The sequence below is a fragment of the Pristiophorus japonicus genome, chromosome 7 (genome assembly GCF_044704955.1).
Source record: "Pristiophorus japonicus isolate sPriJap1 chromosome 7, sPriJap1.hap1, whole genome shotgun sequence".
Lineage (NCBI taxonomy): Eukaryota > Metazoa > Chordata > Chondrichthyes > Pristiophoridae > Pristiophorus > Pristiophorus japonicus.
The window spans coordinates 16,750,166-16,771,748 of record NC_091983.1 but is presented as its reverse complement, the minus strand read 5'-3'; the positions used below and the strand labels follow the sequence as shown (position 1 = coordinate 16,771,748).

The 21,583-nt window shown below is 45.0% G+C and overlaps 1 protein-coding gene across 2 annotated transcripts in view; it reads right to left on the bottom strand.

Annotated features, from left to right (window-relative positions):
- The window catches only part of col9a1b (collagen, type IX, alpha 1b), a 152,043-nt gene that overhangs the window by 75,705 nt on the left and 54,755 nt on the right, over nt 1–21,583 (bottom strand). For both annotated transcript variants that reach the window (XM_070884857.1, XM_070884858.1), the window contains exons 15-21: nt 18,900–18,953; nt 14,535–14,588; nt 13,285–13,338; nt 12,723–12,776; nt 12,558–12,611; nt 8,704–8,748; nt 7,565–7,618 (exon numbers count right to left, since the gene is read on the bottom strand). In XM_070884857.1, the coding sequence (XP_070740958.1) occupies nt 7,565–7,618; nt 8,704–8,748; nt 12,558–12,611; nt 12,723–12,776; nt 13,285–13,338; nt 14,535–14,588; nt 18,900–18,953 (369 nt within the window). The remainder of the gene's footprint in view (nt 1–7,564; nt 7,619–8,703; nt 8,749–12,557; nt 12,612–12,722; nt 12,777–13,284; nt 13,339–14,534; nt 14,589–18,899; nt 18,954–21,583) is intronic.

Genomic DNA, 21,583 nt, shown 5'->3' with positions numbered 1-21,583 from the left:
AAACACAAAAAGTTAGTATGCAGGTACAGCAAGTGATCAGGAAGGCAAATGGAATGTTGCCCTTTATTGCAAGGGGGATAGAGTATAAAAGCAGAGAAGTCCTGCTACAACTGTACAGGATATTGGTGAGGCCACACCCAGAGTACTGCTTACAGTTTTGGTCTCCGTATTTAAAGAAGGATATACTTGCATTGGAGACTGTTCAGAGAAGGGTCACTTGGTTGATTCCGGAGATGAGGGGGTTGACTTATAAAGATAGGTTTAGTATGTTGGGCCTATACTCATTGGAGTTCAGAAGAATGAGAGGTGATCTTATCGAAATATATAAGATAATGAGAGGGCTCGACAAGGTAGATGCAGAGAGGATATTTCCACTCATAGGGGAAAGTAAAACTAGGGGACATAGTCTCAGAATAAGGGGCCGCCCTTTTAAAACTGAGATGAAGAGGAATTTCTTCTCTCAGAGGGTTGTAAATCTATGCAATTCTCTGCCCCAGAGAGCTGTGGAGGCTGGGTCATTGAGTATGTTTAAGGCAGAGATAGACAGATTTTTGAGCGATAAGGGAATAAAGGGTTATGGGGAGCAGGGAGGGAAGTGGAGTTGAGTCCATGATCAGATCATCCATGATCTTATTGAATGGCGGAACAGGCTCGAGGGACCAAATGGCCTACTCCTGCTCCTATTTCTTATGTTCTTAAAAAGGGGGGTGGAGGAACTTTTGTTTGTTTTTTTGTTTGATGACACTGAGGCAATCCAGGGTCTCCTTACTGGTTTTAGTCGAAAGGGCATATTAGTTAACCTGGCAGTGGTTGTATGCACAGCTGGCCATGACTGAAGTCAATGAAATAACCAAGAACAATACTGGCTAGTTTGAATCTAAAGAAAACGTGGATTTACACTGCTGGCTTAAGGTGGGACCAGGATGGGGAACTAGGTCTTGCAATTGTTTAAACACTGGCTTTTCACTTCTGGCACCAAGCTCAAATCCAGCCCAGATTGATGAGACACATCATCATCATATCATAAGCGGCCCCTCGTATTGAGGATGACTTGCCAAAAGGGATGAGTTCACAGGTGTTTCAGTGAAGGACCTAATATTCCAGGTCCCAAACTACATCCTGAAGGGAAGATGCCTGTGCGTGGATTTTTTTAACGTGTGGTGGCTGTTGCACACGTAGTCGTTGGTCCAGTGGCAAGGATTAACCAAGATGACCGGAGACCAGCTCAGCTGCACGGACCTAGTGCGGACACATATCACGGTGTGGCTGGCCCGTGCTGCCCCTGGGCCCTCGCCTCTTCTGGGCCCCAAACTCACACCTCTCTTGGGCCCCGATCACATCGCTCCACGATAACTCGCCGCTCCTTCGCCCCAACCTTGCCGCTCCTGCTATACCTGCCTACGCTCCAATCAGCGACCTTGGCTCCAGGGTGATCAAGACTGGGAACTCAACATCCAGGGGTATTCAACATTCAAGAAGGATAGACAAAAAGGAAAAGGAGGTGGGGTAACGTTGCTGGTTAAAGAGGAAATTAACGCAATAGTAAGGAAGGACATTAGCTTGGATGATGTGGAATCTATATGGGTGGAGCTGCGGAATACCAAAGGGCAGAAAACACTAGTGGGAGTTGTGTACAGACCACCAAACAGTAGTAGTGAGGTTGGGGACAGCATCAAACAAGAAATTAGGAATGCGTGCAATAAAGGTACAGCAGTTATCATGGGCGACTTTAATCTACATATAGATTGGGCTAACCAAACTGGTAGCAATACGATGGAGGAGGATTTCCTAGAGTGTATTAGGGATGGTTTTCTGGACCAATATGTCGAGGAACTAACTAGGGGGCTGGCCATCCTAGATTGGGTGATGTGTAATGAGAAAGGACTAATTAGCAATCTTGTTGTGCGAGGCCCCTTGGGGAAGAGTGACCATAATATGATACAATTCCTTATTAAGATGGAGAGTGACACAGTTAATTCAGAAACTCGGGTCCTGAACTTAAGGAAAGATAACTTCGATGGTATGAGACGTGAATTGGCTAGAATGACTGGCAAATGATACTTAGAGGGTTGACGGTGGATAGGCAATGGCAAACATTTAAACATCACATGAATGAACTTCAACAATTGTACATCCCTGTCTGGAGTAAAAGTAAAATGGGGAAGGTGGCTCAACCGTGGTTAACAAGGGAAATTAAGGATAGTGTTAAATTCAAGGAAGAGGCATATATATTGGCCAGAAGAAGCAGCAAACCTGAGGAAGGGGAGAAATTTAGAATTCATCAGAGGAGGACAAAGGGTTTAATTAGGAGGGGGAAAATAGAGTATGAGAGGAAGCTTGCTGGGAACATAAAAACTGACTGCAAAAGCTTCTATAGATATGTGAAGAGAAAAAGATTAGTGAAGACAAATGTAGTTCCCTTGCAGTCAGATTCAGGTGAATTTATAATGGGGAACAAAGAAATGGCAGACCAATTGAACAAAAACTTTGGCTCTGTCTTCACGAAGGAAGACACAAATAAACTTCCGGAAGTACTAGGGGACCGAGGGTCTAGTGAGAAGGAGGAACTGAAGGATATCCTTATTCGGTGGGAAATTGTGCTAGGGAAATTGATGGGATTGAAGGCCGATAAATCCCCAGGGCCTGATGGACTGCATCCCAGAGTACTTAAGGAAGTGACCCTAGAAATAGTGGATGCATTGGTGATCATTTTCCAACAGTCTATCGAGACTGGATCTGTTCCCATGGACTGAAGGGTAGCTAATGTAACACCACTTTTTAAAAAAGGAGGGAGAGAGAAAACGGGTAATTATAGACCGGTTAGTCTGACATCAGTAGTGGGAAAAATGTTGGAATCAATTATTAAAGATGAAATAGCAGCGCATTTGGAAAGCAGTGACAGGATCGGTCCAAGTCAACATGAATTTATGAAAGGGAAATCATGCTTGACAAATTTTTTGAGGATGTAACTAATAGAGTGGATAAGGGAGAACCAGTGGATGTGGTGTATTTGGACTTTCAAAAGGCTTTTGACAAGGTCCCACACAAGAGATTGGTGTGCAAAATTAAAGCACATGGTATTGGGGATAATGTACTGACATGGATAGAGAACTGGTTGGCAGACAGGAAGCAGAGAGTCGGGATAAACGGGTCCTTTTCAGAATGGCAGGCAGTGACTAGTGGGGTGCTGCAGGGCTCAATGCTGGGGCCCCAGCTATTTGCAATATACATTAATGATTTAGATGAAGAAATTGAGTGTAATATCTCCAAGTTTGCAGATGACACTAAACTGGATGGCGGTGTGAACTGTGAGGAGGACACTAAAAGGCTGCAGGGTAACTTGGACAGGTGAGGTGAGTGGGCAAATGCATGGCAGATTCAGTATAATGTGGATAAATGTGAGGTTATCCACCTTGGGGGCAAAAACACGAAGGCAGACTATTATCTGAATGGTGGCAGATTAGGAAAAGGGGAGCTGCAACGAGACCTGGGTGTCATGGTACATCAGTCATTGAAGATATAGCAGGCGGTGAAGAAGGCAAATGGTATGTTGGCCTTCATAGGTAGGGGTTTTGAGTATCGGAGCAAGAAGTCTTACTGCAGTTGTGCAGGGCCTTGGTGAGGCCTCACCTGGAATATTGTGTTGAGTTTTGGTCTCCTAATCTGAGGAAGGACTTTCTTGCTACTGAGGGAGTTCAGTGAAGGTTCACCAGATTGATTCCCGGGGTGGCTGGACTGACATATAAGGAGAGACTGGATCGACTGTGCCTTTATTCACTGGAGTTTAGAAGGATGAGAGGGGATCTCATAGAAACATATAAAATTCTGACAGGACTGGACAGGTTAGATGCAGGAAGAATGTTCCCGATGTTGGGGAAGTCCAGGACCAGGGGACACAGTCTAAAGATAAGGGGTAAACCATTTAGGACTGAGATGAGGAGAAACTTCTTCACTCAGAGAGTTGTTGACCTGTGGAATTCCCTGCCACAGAGAGTTGTTGATGCCAGTTCATTGGATATATTCAAGAGGGAGTTAGATGTGGCCCTTACGGCTAAAGGGATCAAGGGGTATGGAGAGAAAGCAGGAAAGAGGTACTGAGGTGAATGATCAGCCATGATCTTATTAATGGTGGTGCAGGCTCGAAGGGCCGAATGGCCTACTCCTGCACCTATTTTCTATGTTTCTATGTCCAATCCAGTCACCCTCTTCACAGCCGTCGCTCTCCTGCACCAGCACGCGCTGTACCTTGAAGTGGTATGCCTCCGCATTCCGCTCCTTTGAAGGCCCTGACCTGCTGATGAGATGAGAAACAACATCTCCTCTGTCTGACGGCTATAAGCGTCCTCTGTAAAATGAGTTTGAAGTTGATAACACCAATACCTTTAAGGGGAGGTTTGATGTACATACGAGGGAGAAGGAAAGAGAGGGATATGGGGATATGGGGACATAGTAAGAAAGATAATCAGAGTGGGAGGAGGCTCACATGGACTATAAACACCAGCACAGCGCAGTTAGGCCAAATGGTCTGTTTCTGCCGAAGAGTTTCTGTATAATTCTACGTAGTCTCAATTCAGTCCTTTCTGAGAGTGAAGGAAAAACTGGCCCTGATTCTACAGTGAGGTGGCAGGATGGCTTGTGTGTGGGAAATGGAAAAAGTGTTGAACTGATGCAGCGGGGGGTGCTCTCATGAAGTAAGGACTCAGGCTTGTTGCTGGGACAGAGGGAGCTCCACTGTGCAGCTGCTGTGTAAGATGCTGACATCCACCTTGTCAAGCCCCCTCATAATCTTATACATTTCGATAAGATCACCTCTCATTCTTCTGAATTCCAATGAGTAGAGGCCCAACCTACTCAACCTTTCCTCATAAGTCAACCCCCTCATCCCCAGAATCAACCTAGTGAACAATGGGCTGCCAGGCTTCCAATTACACAGTCTTTAGAACCATTCTTGACATAGTTGTGGTGCTGTGCGGTATATAATGAATATGCAGCCAGACTGGAAATCTACAAGGAGCACATCAACGTGATCAGTTTATGGAGGGAAGTGATGTGGAAGCTCGTGTCAGCCCACGAGTTTGCTGGGAACGGCATTCCTGAAGCTAATACATAGCGCAAAGCCACGCTATGTTTGGATTGTTTTAAGTGAGCCCTCAACTGACTGAACAGCCTCGTGGCTCTAGAAATGGAAGAGTGAAAATCCGTAATATATTTCACAGAGATTTTTTTTTTAATTGGTGGGCGTTGCTGGTAAAGTTGCCATTTATTGACCATCCCTAATTGTCTTGAGAAGATGGTGGTGAGACTCCTTCTTGAGCTGTTTGATACAACTGGATAGCTTGCTAGTCCTCTTCAGGGGGCTACTTAGAGTCAATCACGTTAGTGTGAGACTGGAGTCACATATAAGCGAGACCGGGTAAGGTTGTTTGTGAACTAGGACAAGCCAACAGCTTCATTGGTCGCTTTTACTCTTAGCAGCTATTTATTTCCATACTTTATAAGCTGATTTCAAATTCTCAAACAGTCGTGGTGGGATTTGAATTTATTTGATGTGGCATTTGATGTATGAATAAATTATACATCATGAACAGCAGTGAGATGATAAACATGTCCAGGAATGAGATTGACTGTATAAATCAGAAGAATTTTTTTGAAGTAAATTATGATTAACTTCGTAACTGCAGATTTTTGCCACATCTCGTTGTTGGTTACAGGATGTTCTTCTATCATGATTAATAGTATATTTTTGCGGGGGGGGTGGCACAGTTGTTTTAATGTAAAAAATCAGGATAAAACTCACAAATCATGTCACTGTCACAAGAATTAGGTACAGGAATAGGCCATATTGCCCCTCGAGTCTACTCCGCCATTCAATAAGATAACTGCCTCCAGTGCGCCAGCGCAGCCTTTGGTCGCCTGAGGAAGAGAGTGTTCAAGGGTCAGGCCCTCAAATCTGGCACCAAGCTCATGGTCTACAGGGCTGTAGTGATACCCGCCCTCCTGTATGGCTCAGAGACGTAGACCATATACAGCAGACACCTCAAATCACTGGAGAAATACCACCGACGATGTCTCCGCAAGATCCTGCAAATCCCCTGGGAGGATAGATGCACTGACGTCAGTGTTCTCGATCAGCATCGAAGCATTGACCACACTTGGCCAGCTCCGTTGGGTGGACCACATCGACCACATGCCCGACACAAGACTCCCAAAGCAAGCGCTCTACTCGGAACTTCTACACGGCAAGCGAGCCCCAGGTGGGCAGAAGAAACTTTTCAAGGACACCCTCAAAGCTCCTTGATAAAGTGCAACATCCTCACTGATACCTGGGAGTCCCTGGCCAAAGACTGCCCTAAGTGAAGGAAGAGCATCTGGGAAGGCGCTGAGCACCTCGAGTGTCGTCGCCGAGAGCATGCAGCGGAAGGAGCATGCGGCAAACCAAACTCCCCACCCTTTCCTTCAACCACTGTCTGTCCCACCTGTGACAGAGACTGTAATTCCCATATTGGACTGTTCAGTCACCTGAGAACTCACTTTTAGAGTGGAAGCAAGTCTTCCTTGATTTTGAGGGACTACCTATGATGATGATCATGGCTGATCTTTGACCTTAATTCCACTTTCTAGTCTGATCTCCATATCCCTCCATTGCCTATGACTCCAAAAACCTATCTATCTCAGCCTTGAATATTATACTCAACGATTCAGCATCCACAGCTCTTTGGGGCAGAGAATTCCAAAGATTCACAACCCTCTGCATGAAGAAATTTCTGATCATCCCTGTCTTAAATGGCTGACCCCTTATCCTGAGACTGCGCCCCTCCCTAGTTCTAGACTGCCCAGCCAAGGGAAGCAACATCGCAGCATCTGCCCTGTCAATCCCCCTCAGAATCCTATGGGCTGGATTTTCCGGTCCTTTGCACTCCGGTTTCGCCGGAGGTCAATGGGGGCGGCGAGGACTCCTGCGTCCTGTCGCGATCCTCGGGTCGGGTTTTGCGGCAGCGCTGAGCAGCACCACCGGGAAGAGCTGCTCCGGTGTGCAACACCTCTGGTTGCGACACCGTCCGAGTTTTGACTCGAGCCCGACCCATACGCCTGGAATCGCGCCTCGCAATGACCGCCTGGGAAACCAGAGCGGTCCAGCCATGCCAGCGGCGGTGAGGAAGGTGAAGTGCTGTAAAGGTAAGTGCGAGTGTTTGTTGGTTTAATGATCTTAGCGATTTGTGTTGTGGTGGTGTGGGCAATGTTTTAGGAATGTCATTGTGTTTTTTTTTAAGGTTTCCCCCCTTCCCCAAGGCCTCTCTCGGAGTGCACACGACCCGGCACTTTAGTTTGCGAGTTTCCCATTTTTGTGCCCCGAAAGTTGTACAACGCCTCCCTTCGCACTATGTACCCTGGTGCACGTCCCAGATGCCCGAACCTCCTTACTAAAGCGCAAACTATTCCCGGCCGGTAACTTTCCCGCCTCCGTTTTTGCCCCGAAAACAGAAAAGCCTAAAATCCAGCCCTATATGTTTCAGTGAGACGTCCGATAAACTCATATCATATCATAGGTACAAGACCAACTTACAGGTTTACCAGGAAATCCCACTGTGCCAATCAAACCAGCTGGACCTTGATCACCCTGTTACAAAACAAAGATAGATGGGGAGAAAAATTAATTGTTTAAAATTGTTTATAAAGAAGCATAAAGTCAACAGCAATCATAAAAGTTTGATCTATATGTTCAGAATCTAAAATATTTTATTTTAGAAGAAACTAGCAATGTGGGAAAATTGAAACCATTATCTTGCTAGACAACCAGTTTATCATTTCTCCAAAGAATTTGAATTAAAAGCATGTTGAGTTAACTGACCTTTGCTACTTGCTACTGTTTCAACTTCTTTTATAGAAATATAAATATGGAATGACGAAGGACCATTGGGGCCACCAAGTCGCTCCTTCCACGGACCATGTCCAATCTGAGCTATCATTTAATCGCCTAAAGAAAGGGGCTCCAAGGTTTTTTCCTTGTACAAAGGTAAAGCAAGGAAATTTCAGGAATATCTATCTAATCTCGCAACCGATATTATACATCCCAGGCTCTTCCTTGATATCAGCTGATCAGGAAACACCATGTTCCACACCGCAGTCAATCATCTCGATCTGTATTTGTCCTTTAGCCCTCCAACTCATTCCTTCCCACATTCTCAACCACTTCACTTTTCCTGCAATTCTGTCTTTGTGTATTATGCCTACTTTCCAATCGTCCCGGTATATTTGAATTGATTTGCATTGTGTCTGCAATACTGTAATGAAAATATGAATACAGAATGTTTGCAAAATGTCTTCTGGACAGGCAACAACACCTGACCTTAACCCACATAGGGGTAAGTTTACAATCCCACAACTACAGTGGGGAGCCACATTCGAAAGGAGTGTGAAAGGAGTGTGAATCAGTGCTGTTGCCCTATCTCTGACTTATGCTCTCTTCAAGAATGGCTGAATGGCAGGACTGCAGGGTCAGTGAATTTACCCTAATTTTCTAGATCAAATTTTGAATTTGTGTTATTGAAAAAGTCTTCTACTATTTCTCCATCTTTCTGCTTTACCAAAATCAGTTGTTCTAAACTTCAAAGGTAATTAATGAATAGATGGGATAAACTGCTAATTGACAATTAAAATTATTTACGCACAGCAAGGATGCTCAGAAATACAATCATGTCATACCTTTGCACCAATTGCACCCATAAGTCCTGGAGAACCGGGCAAACCCTAGAAAATAAAGGCAGGGTGAACAAATAGTGTCAAAACATGTATCGATTTAAAGTACTTTGATTAAATGGAGCCGATTGTAGGGCTGAATCCCCAATCCGGCTGGAGGGGGCGGATGGACATTCACAGTGAGGAACCACATTCTCCGGGAGGGCATGTCGAGAAATAGCTGATCCAAAACTCCTGATATTTTATCCATTCATTTAAATGGACAGAAAGTAAATCCGGGATTTCCCAACCTGGGCTGCTTGCGAGTCCTGCTCCTCACCAGGAGCGTCCAATGGGAGAATCAGCCCTTGTATCACGTCCCAGTATTGAGTATCAATGCCCAGTGCTCAGAATATGGATGTCAAATGCCAGGGCGACTATTTTGGTCCAACGCAAAAAAATACAATAATACATCTTCCAGAAGATTTCAAGCACATTTTTATTTAAATAATTGTAATTTCATCTATGTATTGGGGACCTTTGTCGAGCATGAACAGAGGCAGCGTTTCCCTTGCTTATTCCACATCCTGCAGCATTGTCCTGTTTCCAGGTTATTTTCGATCATTTTTTATTCCCCCCGACCTTTCTATATCCCGACATGCGTCTCTCGTTCCACTGATCTGGTACTTTCGGGAGGACCTACCTTTTTTATACTTGGGCGTAAATCATTTGTATAAAGCAAAAGTACGCAGCGAGGAGTGTGTGCCTGCAACAGGACTCGTGTGATGTCTTGGCTATTTACATTAATGGATGAAAGATCGGCGAGGTTGTGTGATGGGTATGTGAGCCTCCCTGTTTGATTTTGCTCCATGCCCTGCCTATGGTGATTATTTACGGCCAAGCACAAAAGGGGAACTTCTGCCCCCATTGACCTTGCCACACAGTAATCAGGTTGCATGGCAACATTCCTACTGCTTTATTCGGAATAAAGACATCATTTAATATTGTGGAGCAAACTCCCACAGCAACTTGAAGGGTTTCCCTGGTGTAACATAATTTTTTTTAAAAGGATCTTTAGAGAAAAAAAGTCTCGCGCTCGACTGCGCTGGTGTGTCCCCAGACGTGGTGGGTAGATTTGTGAAAGTCGGAACTAATGGCCCAGAAATCCTGGTCGGCTGCTTTCCGCGGGCGATCGGGTAAAAAACTTTAAAAAGCGCACTTACCTGAAGCTGCTGTGCCCACGTGAGTTCCCGGTCCTGAGGCCTCCACTGACTGCGCATCGCAGCGCGTGCATGTCAGGCCGTGCGCAGGGCTGGAGCTGCAGTCACATGGCTCTGAGCAGCCAATCAGGTAAAGTATATACTCATTCATAATAATGGAAACTCCATAAGTTGGAGTTCCCATAATTATGAATGAGAATCTGCCCAAAACACACAAAATATTAATAAAAACAGAAAAAATACACTACATATTTAACATTTAAATTAAAGTTATTTATGTATTATTAAAAATATATATTTTCCCGATTTTTAAAAAAGTTTTAAAAATTATGCTTAAAATAAATTTAACATAGTGGGCAGGGTTTTTAAAAATAAAATGTGTTTTTTTAATGTTATTTTTTATGTTTTAAGTGTGTTTTAAAACTCTTTTATCAGGCGCAAGAGTTTTGAGGACATTTGCTGGGCAAGATATGGGTAACTCCCGCAATCTTGCCCTTGCAAATGTCCTCGCTCCCGAGATACGTTAGATCTGTCAAGCTCCAGCTTGGCGGATCGGAAAAGCTGATTTTCAGCGCATGCGCATTGTGTGCTGAAAACTGGCTTTTGCGATGCCTTCCTGGGTCCGTAGACACTCCGTACGAACCTGGGGAGGCCGGGATTTCTGCCCCAATAAATAACAATGAGCCCCATTGCTGGCTAATGATAACAGCACTAAGAATAGAGCCGAGGTAAATTGCTGTTTGTACTCTGACTGCCTGTGGTTTCAACGGGGTCATCCTCACTCATAGTCCCCACTCCCTCCATTCCAACACTCTTTGCCACATCCTCAAATCCGAGGGGTACAGGCTCATGTGCACATTGAGTATAACTGCCCTGGTCCTCCATCACTAGACCTGCCTTCAGCATAACCAAGTCCTCTTATTGCTCCAGGATCAACCTGAAGGGCAAGGAAATCCCAAACTCCTCCTCTCCACTGTCTTCTTCAAACCCTCTCCCCTCCCTCTTCCTCTTCACAGCTGTTGGCAGCTGCTGAAAGTACAAGGATTGCTTTGTCTCCAAAACTGAGGCTATTTATTCTTCTGCCTCCAGCTCCTCTGCCTTCCCTATTACCTCCAGTCCATCCGCTATCCCAGCTCCAACCTCTAGCTTTTCTCATGTCTTCACCTTCAGCTTCACCAAACTCATCTCCTCCATGAGGCCTGTTCCCTTGACCAGCTTCTGACCACTCTAGTCGCCCTCCTCAGGCGAGGAACTGCTCTCTCTTCTCTGATGCCACCTTCGTAGTTAGAATAATGGCACGGTTCTTTAAAAAGCCAATCGTTGACCCCTATGTTCACCCTAACTATCGGTCCATGTCCAACTTCCTCTTCTCTAGAAGTTTATTGCCACCAAACTGCCCGCCCAACGCTCCCTTTTTGTATCCCTTCAGTTTGCCTTTCATCCCAAAGGCACCAATGACATTCTGAGTAACTGTTATTGTGTTGCTTTATCTTTCCTCAAGACAGTCAAACACACCATCTTCCTTCACCACCTCTCCTTCATGCTCCATCTCCATAGGATTGTCTTCACATAGTTCCACTCCTACCTGTCCTGCCATGGCCAAAGGCTTCTCCTCCCATGCCGACATGGTCACCTGCTGAGTACTCCAAGCATCTATCTCTGGCCCCCTCCTATCACTTCTGCACATTGCCCTTTGGCGGCATTATCCATAAACATGGGGTGAGCTTATGTCTGTTTGCTGACAATACCCAGCTTTTCTTCCTCAACACCATCCTTGAATCTACAATGTGCCGTCTGACTGCCTGACTGCCGCCAAGTCGTGGATGAACTAGAACATTATTGCAGTTCAGCATCGGCAAGATCAATGCCACCTTATTCGGCTTCTGCCACTGATCCCGTAACCCGTCCTGAATACCTGCTCACACAGAGTCCAATGACCTGACTTGGTATCCTGCTCAACCAAGCTGAGCTTACAGCCCCACATCCAGTCCATCACAAAGCCTCCCTCTGTCCACCTGTGAAATATCGCCCATCTCCATCCCTACCTCTCCTCCACTGTCAGTGAGACCCTGGTTTGTGTCTTTGTCATCAACGGCATTGACTTTTCCAACTGTCTCCTTGCTGCTCTCCTGAGAACTCCGACGCATATCCCACACAAATCACCTGTCAGGCCAGCTTCCTGTCCCTCAGCGCAACATCCTTGCCCTCAGCTGCAAATCCCCCACCCGACCTCTGAAATCTTCTCCAGCCCCACAGCCCAGCTCACATCCTTCACGCTTCAAACTACCGTCCATTTCCCCCTCCCTCCACTCCACTGTTGTTGGCAGAGTTTCACCCGTCGTTCCTCCACACTCTCCAACTCCCTCCCTCAGCCCTGCTCCATCTGTACACCATCTTTAAAAGCCTCCTCTTTGGCCAACTCCCCTAATCTTCCTTTCTGCTCCCACTTGGGTCTGACTGCTCCGCCAAATTTTGGGTCATTTTGCGACCATGAGCATGAGCTGTTGTTGTAAATAGCATAACCAAAGCAATCCCAAATGAGTGAAGGAAATGGCCAAAATCCAACTGTTCCTGCAGAGCACTGATTCCCCACCGTCTCTGCTTTCTACAGCTCGAGCAGCCTACGGTACTTGATTTTACAGATATAGAACTTGTACCTACTGGCAAACCTCGAAGTCCTGCTTCACCTGGAGCACCCGCCTTGCCAGAATCACCCTAGAAAGAAAACAAATAGAACGGTTAGTCACACTGTGCAGAAACCGGCATCTTGTAAAAATCTAATCACAGAATGGAACGAAGCATTTCGACGAGAGATTTTCACGTTACCTTCGATCCGGGCATTCCAGGGATACCATCACGTCCATCGACACCCGGTAAACCCTAGTGCACAAAACACAAGTCTCTTAAGGAGAGGTAAGCACCAAGTTCTCTTTTGAGTAAAACGGTACAGCACAGTTGGGTCAGAAACGCAACAAAACCCATCACGTACCCGAGTTACGCATTGTCTGTGTACAGGCAGCAGAGCAATGCTAGTTTTGTTCTCAACAAAAAACACAGGAATTGCTGGAAATGCTCAGCCTCTGTGGAGAGAAGAGATAAGTTTACATTTTGGGTGTGGCACTTCTGACAAAGGGTCCACATCTGCAATGTTAACTTGTCCCTTCTCTCAACAGATACTGACTGTCCTGTCCTCATATTTTTGTTGTTGTTTTTATTTCAGATTTCCAGCATTGGCATTTTTTTTTAACAAACTTTCAGCTGCATCCATTATTCTTTATACAGTTGATGTTCAAGTTTTACTTTTGAGACATAGAGCGAACACATTTAAATCACAACTTCGTTGTTATTTCATAGCAGCTAGATATGAAAATTGATCAGAAACACTCACGGGTTCTCCTTTTGATCCTGGGGAACCTGTAATTCCTCTAGGACCAGGGCGACCCTGGAGATCAAATAAAAAAAGTCAGCAGAGTAAGTTTTAAGAGTTTCAAACAGTTTCACGCGACCAGCGCACCCATCGGGGGATTGGAGGTCAGTGGGCCCTGTAGGATTTCCTATCCAGGCAGGATGGGCTGACCGCTTTATTCGCCTTTCCAGTATAAGCTCCCATGACAAAAAGCCTCTTAAGCTGGTTTGTAAAGACTAACCCACAAGACAAATCAGACACCAAAACTATAGGTTGACGAGGTAGCTTAAGAGAGGATTACAAGGATCAGGAACTCATTTGTTTTTTATGTCTATGATACAGCAAAGAAGGGGGCCGTTCGGCCCATCTTGCCTGTGCCAGCTCTTTGAAAGAGCTATCATAAGAAATAGGAGCAGGAGTAGGCCCTTCAGCCAATCGAGCCTGTTCCGCCATTCAATAAGATCATGGCTGATCTTCTACCTCAAATCCACCTTCCTGCACTATCCCTATATCACTTGGTTCCCTTAGTATCCAAAAATCTATCGATCTCTGTCTTGAATATACTCAATGACTGAGTATCCACAGCCCACTGGGGTAGATAATTCCAAGGATTTACAATTCTTCTCAGTCCTAAATGGCCAACTCCTTATTCTGAAACTGCGACCCCTAGTTCTAGACTCCCCAGCCAAAAGAAACATTCTCCCAGTATCTGCCCTGTCAATATGCTTAATAATTGTATACATTTCAATTAGATCATTTCTCATTCTTCTAAATGCTAGGGAAAAGAAGCCTAGTCCACTGAATCACTCCTCCCAGGAAGCAGTCTAGTGAACCTTTGTTGCACTCCCTCGAAGGGATGTATATCCTTCCTTAGGTAAGGAGACCACAACAAGGCCCTATCCAATTAGTCCGACTCCCCTGCTCATGCCCCATAGCCCTACAAATTTTTCTCCTTCAAGTTTTTATCCAATTCACTTTTGAAAGCTATTATTGAATCTGTGTCCATCACCCTTTCAGGCAGTGCTTTTCAGATCACAACAACTCGCTGTGTCATTTTTTTTCTCTTGTTGCCTCTGGTTCTTTTGCCAATTACAAAAAAAATTGTTTTATTCCTTAATAGGTACTCATTAATCAAATGAGTTATGATCAAAAATGAACATCCCAAAATTACTTTTTTGAAGAAAAACACACATGCCCTTGAGAAAAGTAATGAATAACGTTATGTGACTTACAATATCACCTTTAGGGCCAGGCTCACCCAGAGGGCCTTGCGGACCTACGTCTCCCTGAAGAAGAAAAGAAAATTGTCACACACCTCTCTGCAAAATATTAAATTATTAATCACGTGTATTGCAACCTTGTGGCATGCATTTCCCTCACTAAATGCAGTACTGCTGCAAAACACTGCTCTCCCCCTTTGACTGAAAACTCTAATCATTGTAGTCTTTTTTTTTCAAGTCCTAAACAGGACGGCCTCAGCAATGGCACCCTGCCGGTGCGGAGTGTCTCTCGACAGATCCCATGTTCCCATCGAGTAACACTCCGCACTGGGAGTGCAGCATCCAGGAGTTTAGCTGAATATTAACATTACATGACCCAACAAATACAATCCCAAATTTTTCACTTCAGTAATTCAACTCTATTGTAACTATTTGCTTGATATACCAACCATGTCTCAAGATTGCGAAACTTCATTCACTCTTCATTTCCCAAAAGCTTAGGCTGACATTTACCCTCCAATACTTATGCAACGTTCTAAATTAATTGGTTTTTCAGGCAAGCAGCAGTTGCAAATCACCCCGACTGCTCTGTGTAATGAAACAGTTACAAGCCAGCAAACTCATTCCCCCTGCTCTAATTAGTGCAATAACCAACCTTCAAATTGGACACGGGTGAGGCACTCAAAAAGGATTTAAACTAAAAATTGTGCCATTTAATTTGATATTAAATTTGGAACGCCCAATCTGTTGGCCTCCAAACTTTTTTTTCAGCATAGGTGAACTGGTGCCAAATTTTTCATTAAAATTTATCAATCATAGGAAAGTTTAAAGACTCAAAATAAAAAGATGTGACATGAATGAATCGGAAAGTGTACCATTGATATAAGAGATATGAATAGAATTGAAAATGAACGAATGCTCATCAGCTACAAATTGAATTGCGGAGCTACCAATAAACACTGATTGTAGTACACAATACTCATTGATAAATATTAGATGATGATCACCTTCACTGTTTCAAAGTTACTGCAGTTAGAAGAAATTTGAATCAAACCCAATTTATTAAAAAAAAAAGAGAAATATTGCAGACAGCAAGAAATGTTTTTTAAACAGTGTGTGGCATTCTTACATTGGTATGATGTTCACTTGAAAAAATTATATTGCATCAATATTGATCATTTTTATTCTGCGTCCTACCAATCCATGTCCTTTGCTTTCAATGCCATTTTGTGGTTTAGTTGATACTGATTATCTTTGCTTTACTTAATGAGTTTTATAATATTTAAGATCTAATGTTGGCAGGTTTCTTTTTTTAGAACATTAGAAATGAGCTTGGGAATGTTACAGACCAAAAGTTTGTTCATAAGAATATAAGAAATAGGAGCAGGAGTAGGCCATACAGCCCCTCGAGCCTGCTCCGCCATTCAATAAAATCATGGCTGATCTGATCATAGACTCAGCTCCACTTCCCCTCCCGCTATCCATAACCCCTTATTCCCTTAACATTTAAGAAGCTGCCTATTTCTGTCTTAAATTTATTCAATGTCCCGGCCTCCACTGCTCTCTGAGGCAGCGAATTCCACAGATTTACAACCCTCTGAGAGAAGAAATTCCTTCTCATCTCTCCTTTAAATGGGCATCTCCTTATTCTAAGATCATGCCCTCTAGTTCTAGTCTCCCCTGTCAGTGGAAACATCCTCTCTGCATCCATCTTGTCATCCATCCACCTCTCATAATCTTACACATTTCAATAAGATCACCTCTGATTCTTCTGAATTCCAATGAGTAGAGGCCCAACCTACTCAACCTTTCCTCATAAGTCAACCCCCTCATCCACAGAATGAACCTAGTGAACCTTCTCTGGACTGCTTCCAAAGCAAGTATATCCTTTCGTAAATATGGAAACCAAAACTGCACGCAGTATTCCAGGTGTGGCCTCACCAATACCCTGTATAGCTGTAGCAAGACTTCCCTGCTTTTATACTCCATCCCCTTTGCAATAAAGGCCAAGATACCATTGGCCTTCCTGATCACTTGCTGTACCTGCATACCATACTTTTGTGTTTCATGCGCAAGTAGCCCCCAGGTCCCACTGTACTGCGGCACTTTGCAATCTTTCTCCATTTAAATAATAACTTGCTCTTTGATTTTTTTCTGCAAAAGTGGATGACCTCACACTTTCCAACATTATACTCCATCTGCTAAATTTTTGCCCACTCACTTAGCCTGTCTATGTCCTTTTGCAGATTTTTTGTGTCCACCTCATATTGCTTTTCCTCCCATCTTTGTATCGTCAGCAAACTTGGCTACGTTACACTCAGTCCCTTCTTCCAAGTTGTTAATATAGATTGTAAATAGTTGGGGTCCCAGCACTGATCCTTGTGGCACCCCACTAGTTACTGGTTGCCAACCAGAGAATGAACCATTTATCCCAACTCTCTGTTCTCTGTTAGTTAGCCAATCCTCTATCCATGCTAATATATTACTCCCAACCCTGTGAACTTTTATCTTGTGCAGTTACCTTTTATGTGAGACCTGGTCAAATGCCTTCTGGAAGTCCAAATACACCACATCCACTGGTTCCCCTTTATCCACCCTGTTCGCTACATCCTCAAAGAACTCCAGCAAATTTGTCAAACATGACTTCCCCTTCACAAATCCATGCTGACTCTGCCTGACCGAATTTTGCTTTTCCAAATGTCCTGCTACTGCTTCTTTAATAATGGACTCCAACATTTTCCCAACCACAGATGTTCGGTTAACTAGTCTATAGCTTCCTGCTTTTTGTCGGCCTCCTTTTACAAATAGGGGCATTTACAGTTTTCCAATCTGCTGGGACCTCCCCAGAATCCTCCCCAGGGAATTTTGGCAAGGCAAGAAATAGATAAAGGCCTCCTGAAGATTTGTGTGTCCTACTTATCGGAGATCCAGTAGTATGCTTTAAGCCTCACTCCAGAGAATTGAATACATAATCTAGGCTGACTTGTCAGTGCAAGACTGAGGGAGTGTGCTCTTTCAGATAAACTGAGTTCCCATCTCCCTGTTCCGATCCTATGACTCCAGTGTTCTGGCCAACATTCCTCATTCTACCAATCCTGTCAAAATAGGTTTATCTGCTCATTCATTCCTTTGGTGTTTGTGGGACCTTGCTGTGCACAAATTAGCTACGACATCTGCTTGTAAAACAAGTGACTACACTTTAAAAGTTGGTTGTAAAGCACTTTGAGATGTCCTGAGAACATTAGCACGGTCACTTTTATAAATATATGAAGTGGAGTTGAAGTTTGTTTCAGGATGTATTTCAGTTCCTCAGTTTGCAACTCCAATTTAAGTAATTGCCTCGGGAACTGTTGGTGATGGGTGGTCACTATGGAACTCACGTAACGCCTGCATCTCCATGCAACTTACTTTGCAAATTCACTATGATATCACATTGAGAGCAAGCAGCAACGTGTGGTAAAAAGCTTCACAGTTACATCATTGGATCTACTCGGCAATCTACAGAGCGATTTAGTCCTATTTAAAATGAAAATTTACAGTGAACCCGTCATCATTTTAATTACTTTCCTAAAGTGTGGTATAAAGGGAATACATGATGAGAAATTATGGGATACAAGGATTAATTCTGCAATTCTATTACACTCTCCAACGTAAAGATCACCTGTAAAGGATTGCTTGAATTAGTTCCCCGTCGCCCTCCGGCCACCACCCCCCCCACCCCCACCCCCTCCCCTCGCCAACCCGGATTAAATTTAGTTCTCCCCGATGTCCTGCCCAGTATTTATCCCTCCGCCAACATCACTAAATACAGATTAACTGGACATTAATCGCATTGCTGATTGTGGGACCTTGCTATGTATAAATTACCTGAAATGTTTCCATACATTACAGTGACTACACTTAGAGTGTAACTATTTCATTGTGTTAACAAAGTATTTTATTGGCTGTGAAGTGTTTTGGGGCGTTCGGAGGTCATGAAAGGTGCTATATAAATGCAAGCTCTTCCTTTATTTAATAGAGGAACAAGCTCCCAAAATGTTTCATTGGCAGAAGTGAGGATATTGGCAGCTGAACACAGTAACAATGAACAAACTGCAATAAGTAGAATAGTGCCATATCATAGAATTACAGCACATTCGGCCCAACTGGTCCACGCTGGTGTTTATGCTCCACATGAGATTCCGCCCACCCCTCTTCATCTCACCCTATCAGCATCACCTTCTATTCCTTTCTCCCCTCATGAACTTATCTAGCTTCCCCTTAAATGCATCTATGTGAGTCGTCTCAACCACTCCCTGTGGTAGTGAGTCCCACATTCTCGACGCGCTCTGGGTAAAGAAGAAAGGAAGGCAAATTTTCAAGAAAAAATCTACTTACAGGTGGACCAATAGGACCAATTTGACCAGCTTCACCATCCAGTCCACGAAGACCCTGGAGAAATAAGCCAAGAGGATGGTGTTAGAAGGGAACGATGATAAAATATTCAATAACAATTCTTCTTAAAAAGTTCCAAAAGTGAACCACCTTGGAGCCATTTTTAGGAATGCCACCACAGGTCAGGCCTGTCGGCCACACGTATTGGAAAATTACAGAGGCTCTGGCCACAATTTGCCATACATTGAAAACAATGACCAGCAAGTTGTGGACAATGCATCCTGCAATTCCACAATAGGGATGGCCGGTAGGCAGGGCTCCCCAGCTAGTAGCAGCAGTCATAAAATCAGCTCTCCCGTATTGAAACAATATGGTGCTTAGTTTTGGTTCTGTGCATTCAGTGGAAAAAAGACATGTTAAGATCTTCAGAAATATAGTCATCCCTGTTTGCACATGTGGCTGTTAACACCACAGAAATCTCCAGCATCCATTTCTACGTATACAATTGCCACTGAAGATGGTAATGGCGAGTGTAATAATGTCGCCAACATAAGACAACACGCAAGATGGAGCTCCATTCACTTCCTCAGTTACTCTCTGCCCTTAATGCGATACGCCTGTTACCTCCAGCAGCAGCATGCAGATTGTACTAAAGGCAAGAAAGTGCTTTCACACTGTTTGGGTTTCACACCAGCTACAGTAAGCAGCATGACATTTAAGTGCCATTTGGAAGTTATTGGCATTGAGCGTTGTGTAATGCAAGAGCCAGCTCACCATTGCAACATACAGGTGGGTGCCAGCCCCTGGTACCTGTCAAGTAAACTGGCCCCTAAGTTAACTTTTGTGGCACACTGGACATCTAAACCCATTAACAATATGGGGGGCCAAAATTGCCCCCAACTAAAAAGTGATGCACCTACCGTTTTTTTCTTGTCTTTTCCGCCCCAATCCATGGGGTGGAGAGTCGACCGATATTCAGCACGTTGATTTTTTTTCCGGTCGGGACGGTGTTTGGGGCGGTGTTGAGGGGCGGAAGTGCCCTCGGAGCGGAGCGGAGCGGACATAGCTCGGAGTCAGCAGCGCCGCGGATGTGCCACGTCGCGCTGACGCGTCACAAAGTCCCACCCCTTCAGTTAAAGGGGAGTACCACTGCGAACCCTGCACTTCGTTTCGTTTGGCCCACTGGGCCTCCAGGGAGGGTTTCGGCCGGGCTAACAGCCCGGTACCCAAGAGGGGGGTGCCAGGCTGCCTGTTGGGAGGCCTGGTCGAACCCGTGGCCGCCACTGTCGGGCCGACCTCGGAGTCATCCGACAATTTAAATAAAATGGCGGCCGCGGCAGTGCGCCCTCCCCTTTAAGGGCGGGCGCGTCGCCCAGCCACACACAGCTTCCCGCCGGGGGAAGCTGTCGAAGGCACTGAGCGGCAGCCGCTCCACTCCTGCGGGGCAATTTCCCACACAGGGCAATTTCTCACGGGGCAATTTCCCACACGAGGCAGAAAGGGGTTGCCGCCGATAGGTGAGGGGTCGGCGCTTGCCCGACGGGGCAGCAACACGGTGCCAAGCACCACTGGAAAACAAATGGAGGGCAATTTCATAAATGTCGGTGACTCCACGCCAACTAAGCATTGATTCTTTACCGACCCCCTTTGAGGTGGTCATGGCTCTTAAAGATAGGGACAATTTCGGCTCCAGGATCTTCTGCCACAAAATTATTTGTTCAGTCAATGAGCTATGCATGAAGCAACTAATTCACAACCAGTTATTTTCTGCACAGCACATCGGTAATAGCTCTTTGCTCCCAACAGAAACAAATGAACAGAATTCTAAACGTCCAAGGTATCAAGGTCGAAATGGGTTTTAGAGGCGGTGTTACCACCTGATTGCTGAATTTAGCGCTGGGCGTTAGGTGCAACCTCAAATTGCTAAATTCAGTTTTAACTCTCAAAGATGGGAGAGCAGCACTGAAAAGTGGCTTTGCACATTCATCCTCAGCGGCAACACGGTGGGAGCTCAGGAGGCCAACTCAATTTCCCAACGGGAGGCCGCCAACGTGCTCGGGGGAGAAAGCAGGAAGAAAAGGGAAGAAGAAAATAAATAACTAAAACTTCTCCGATCCACACACGCACTTCCCCACTCTTAAAATTAATGAAAACAACCAGAAATAAGTAAAGAGAAAAACTTACCTTCCTTTCCGGGTGATTCCGCCCGAGAACCGCTCTTTAAGCACCACTTTTTCCTGGCTGTACGGGCCGCCTGTTTGTACGGCAGCCGTACAAAGCAAATGTCGCCACAGAGGCATCAAAGAGCAGTTGCACGCTGGATGATGTCACCACGCGGGTGGCATTAGCTGGCGTAGCGTTATCTCTTGGCGCGTCTGCCAAAGAGCCTGCTCCATTTCAGCCGGAGCTTGGACGCTGCTTACCGATGACGGTAGGCCTGTGCTGCCTGTTTGCCGCCCACCGCCGACGGTAATGGGCGGCGCCCACAACTAAATTTCGACCCCATAGAACAGAATCTTACAGAAATGAAGCAGACTATTCGGCCCATCGTGCCTGTGCCGGCTCTTTGAAAGAGTTATCCAATTAGTCTCACTGCCCTGCTCTTTCCCCATAGCCCTGCAATTTTCCCCCTTCAAATCTTTATCCAATTCCCTTTTTAAAGTAATCACCGCATGTAATTACCATGA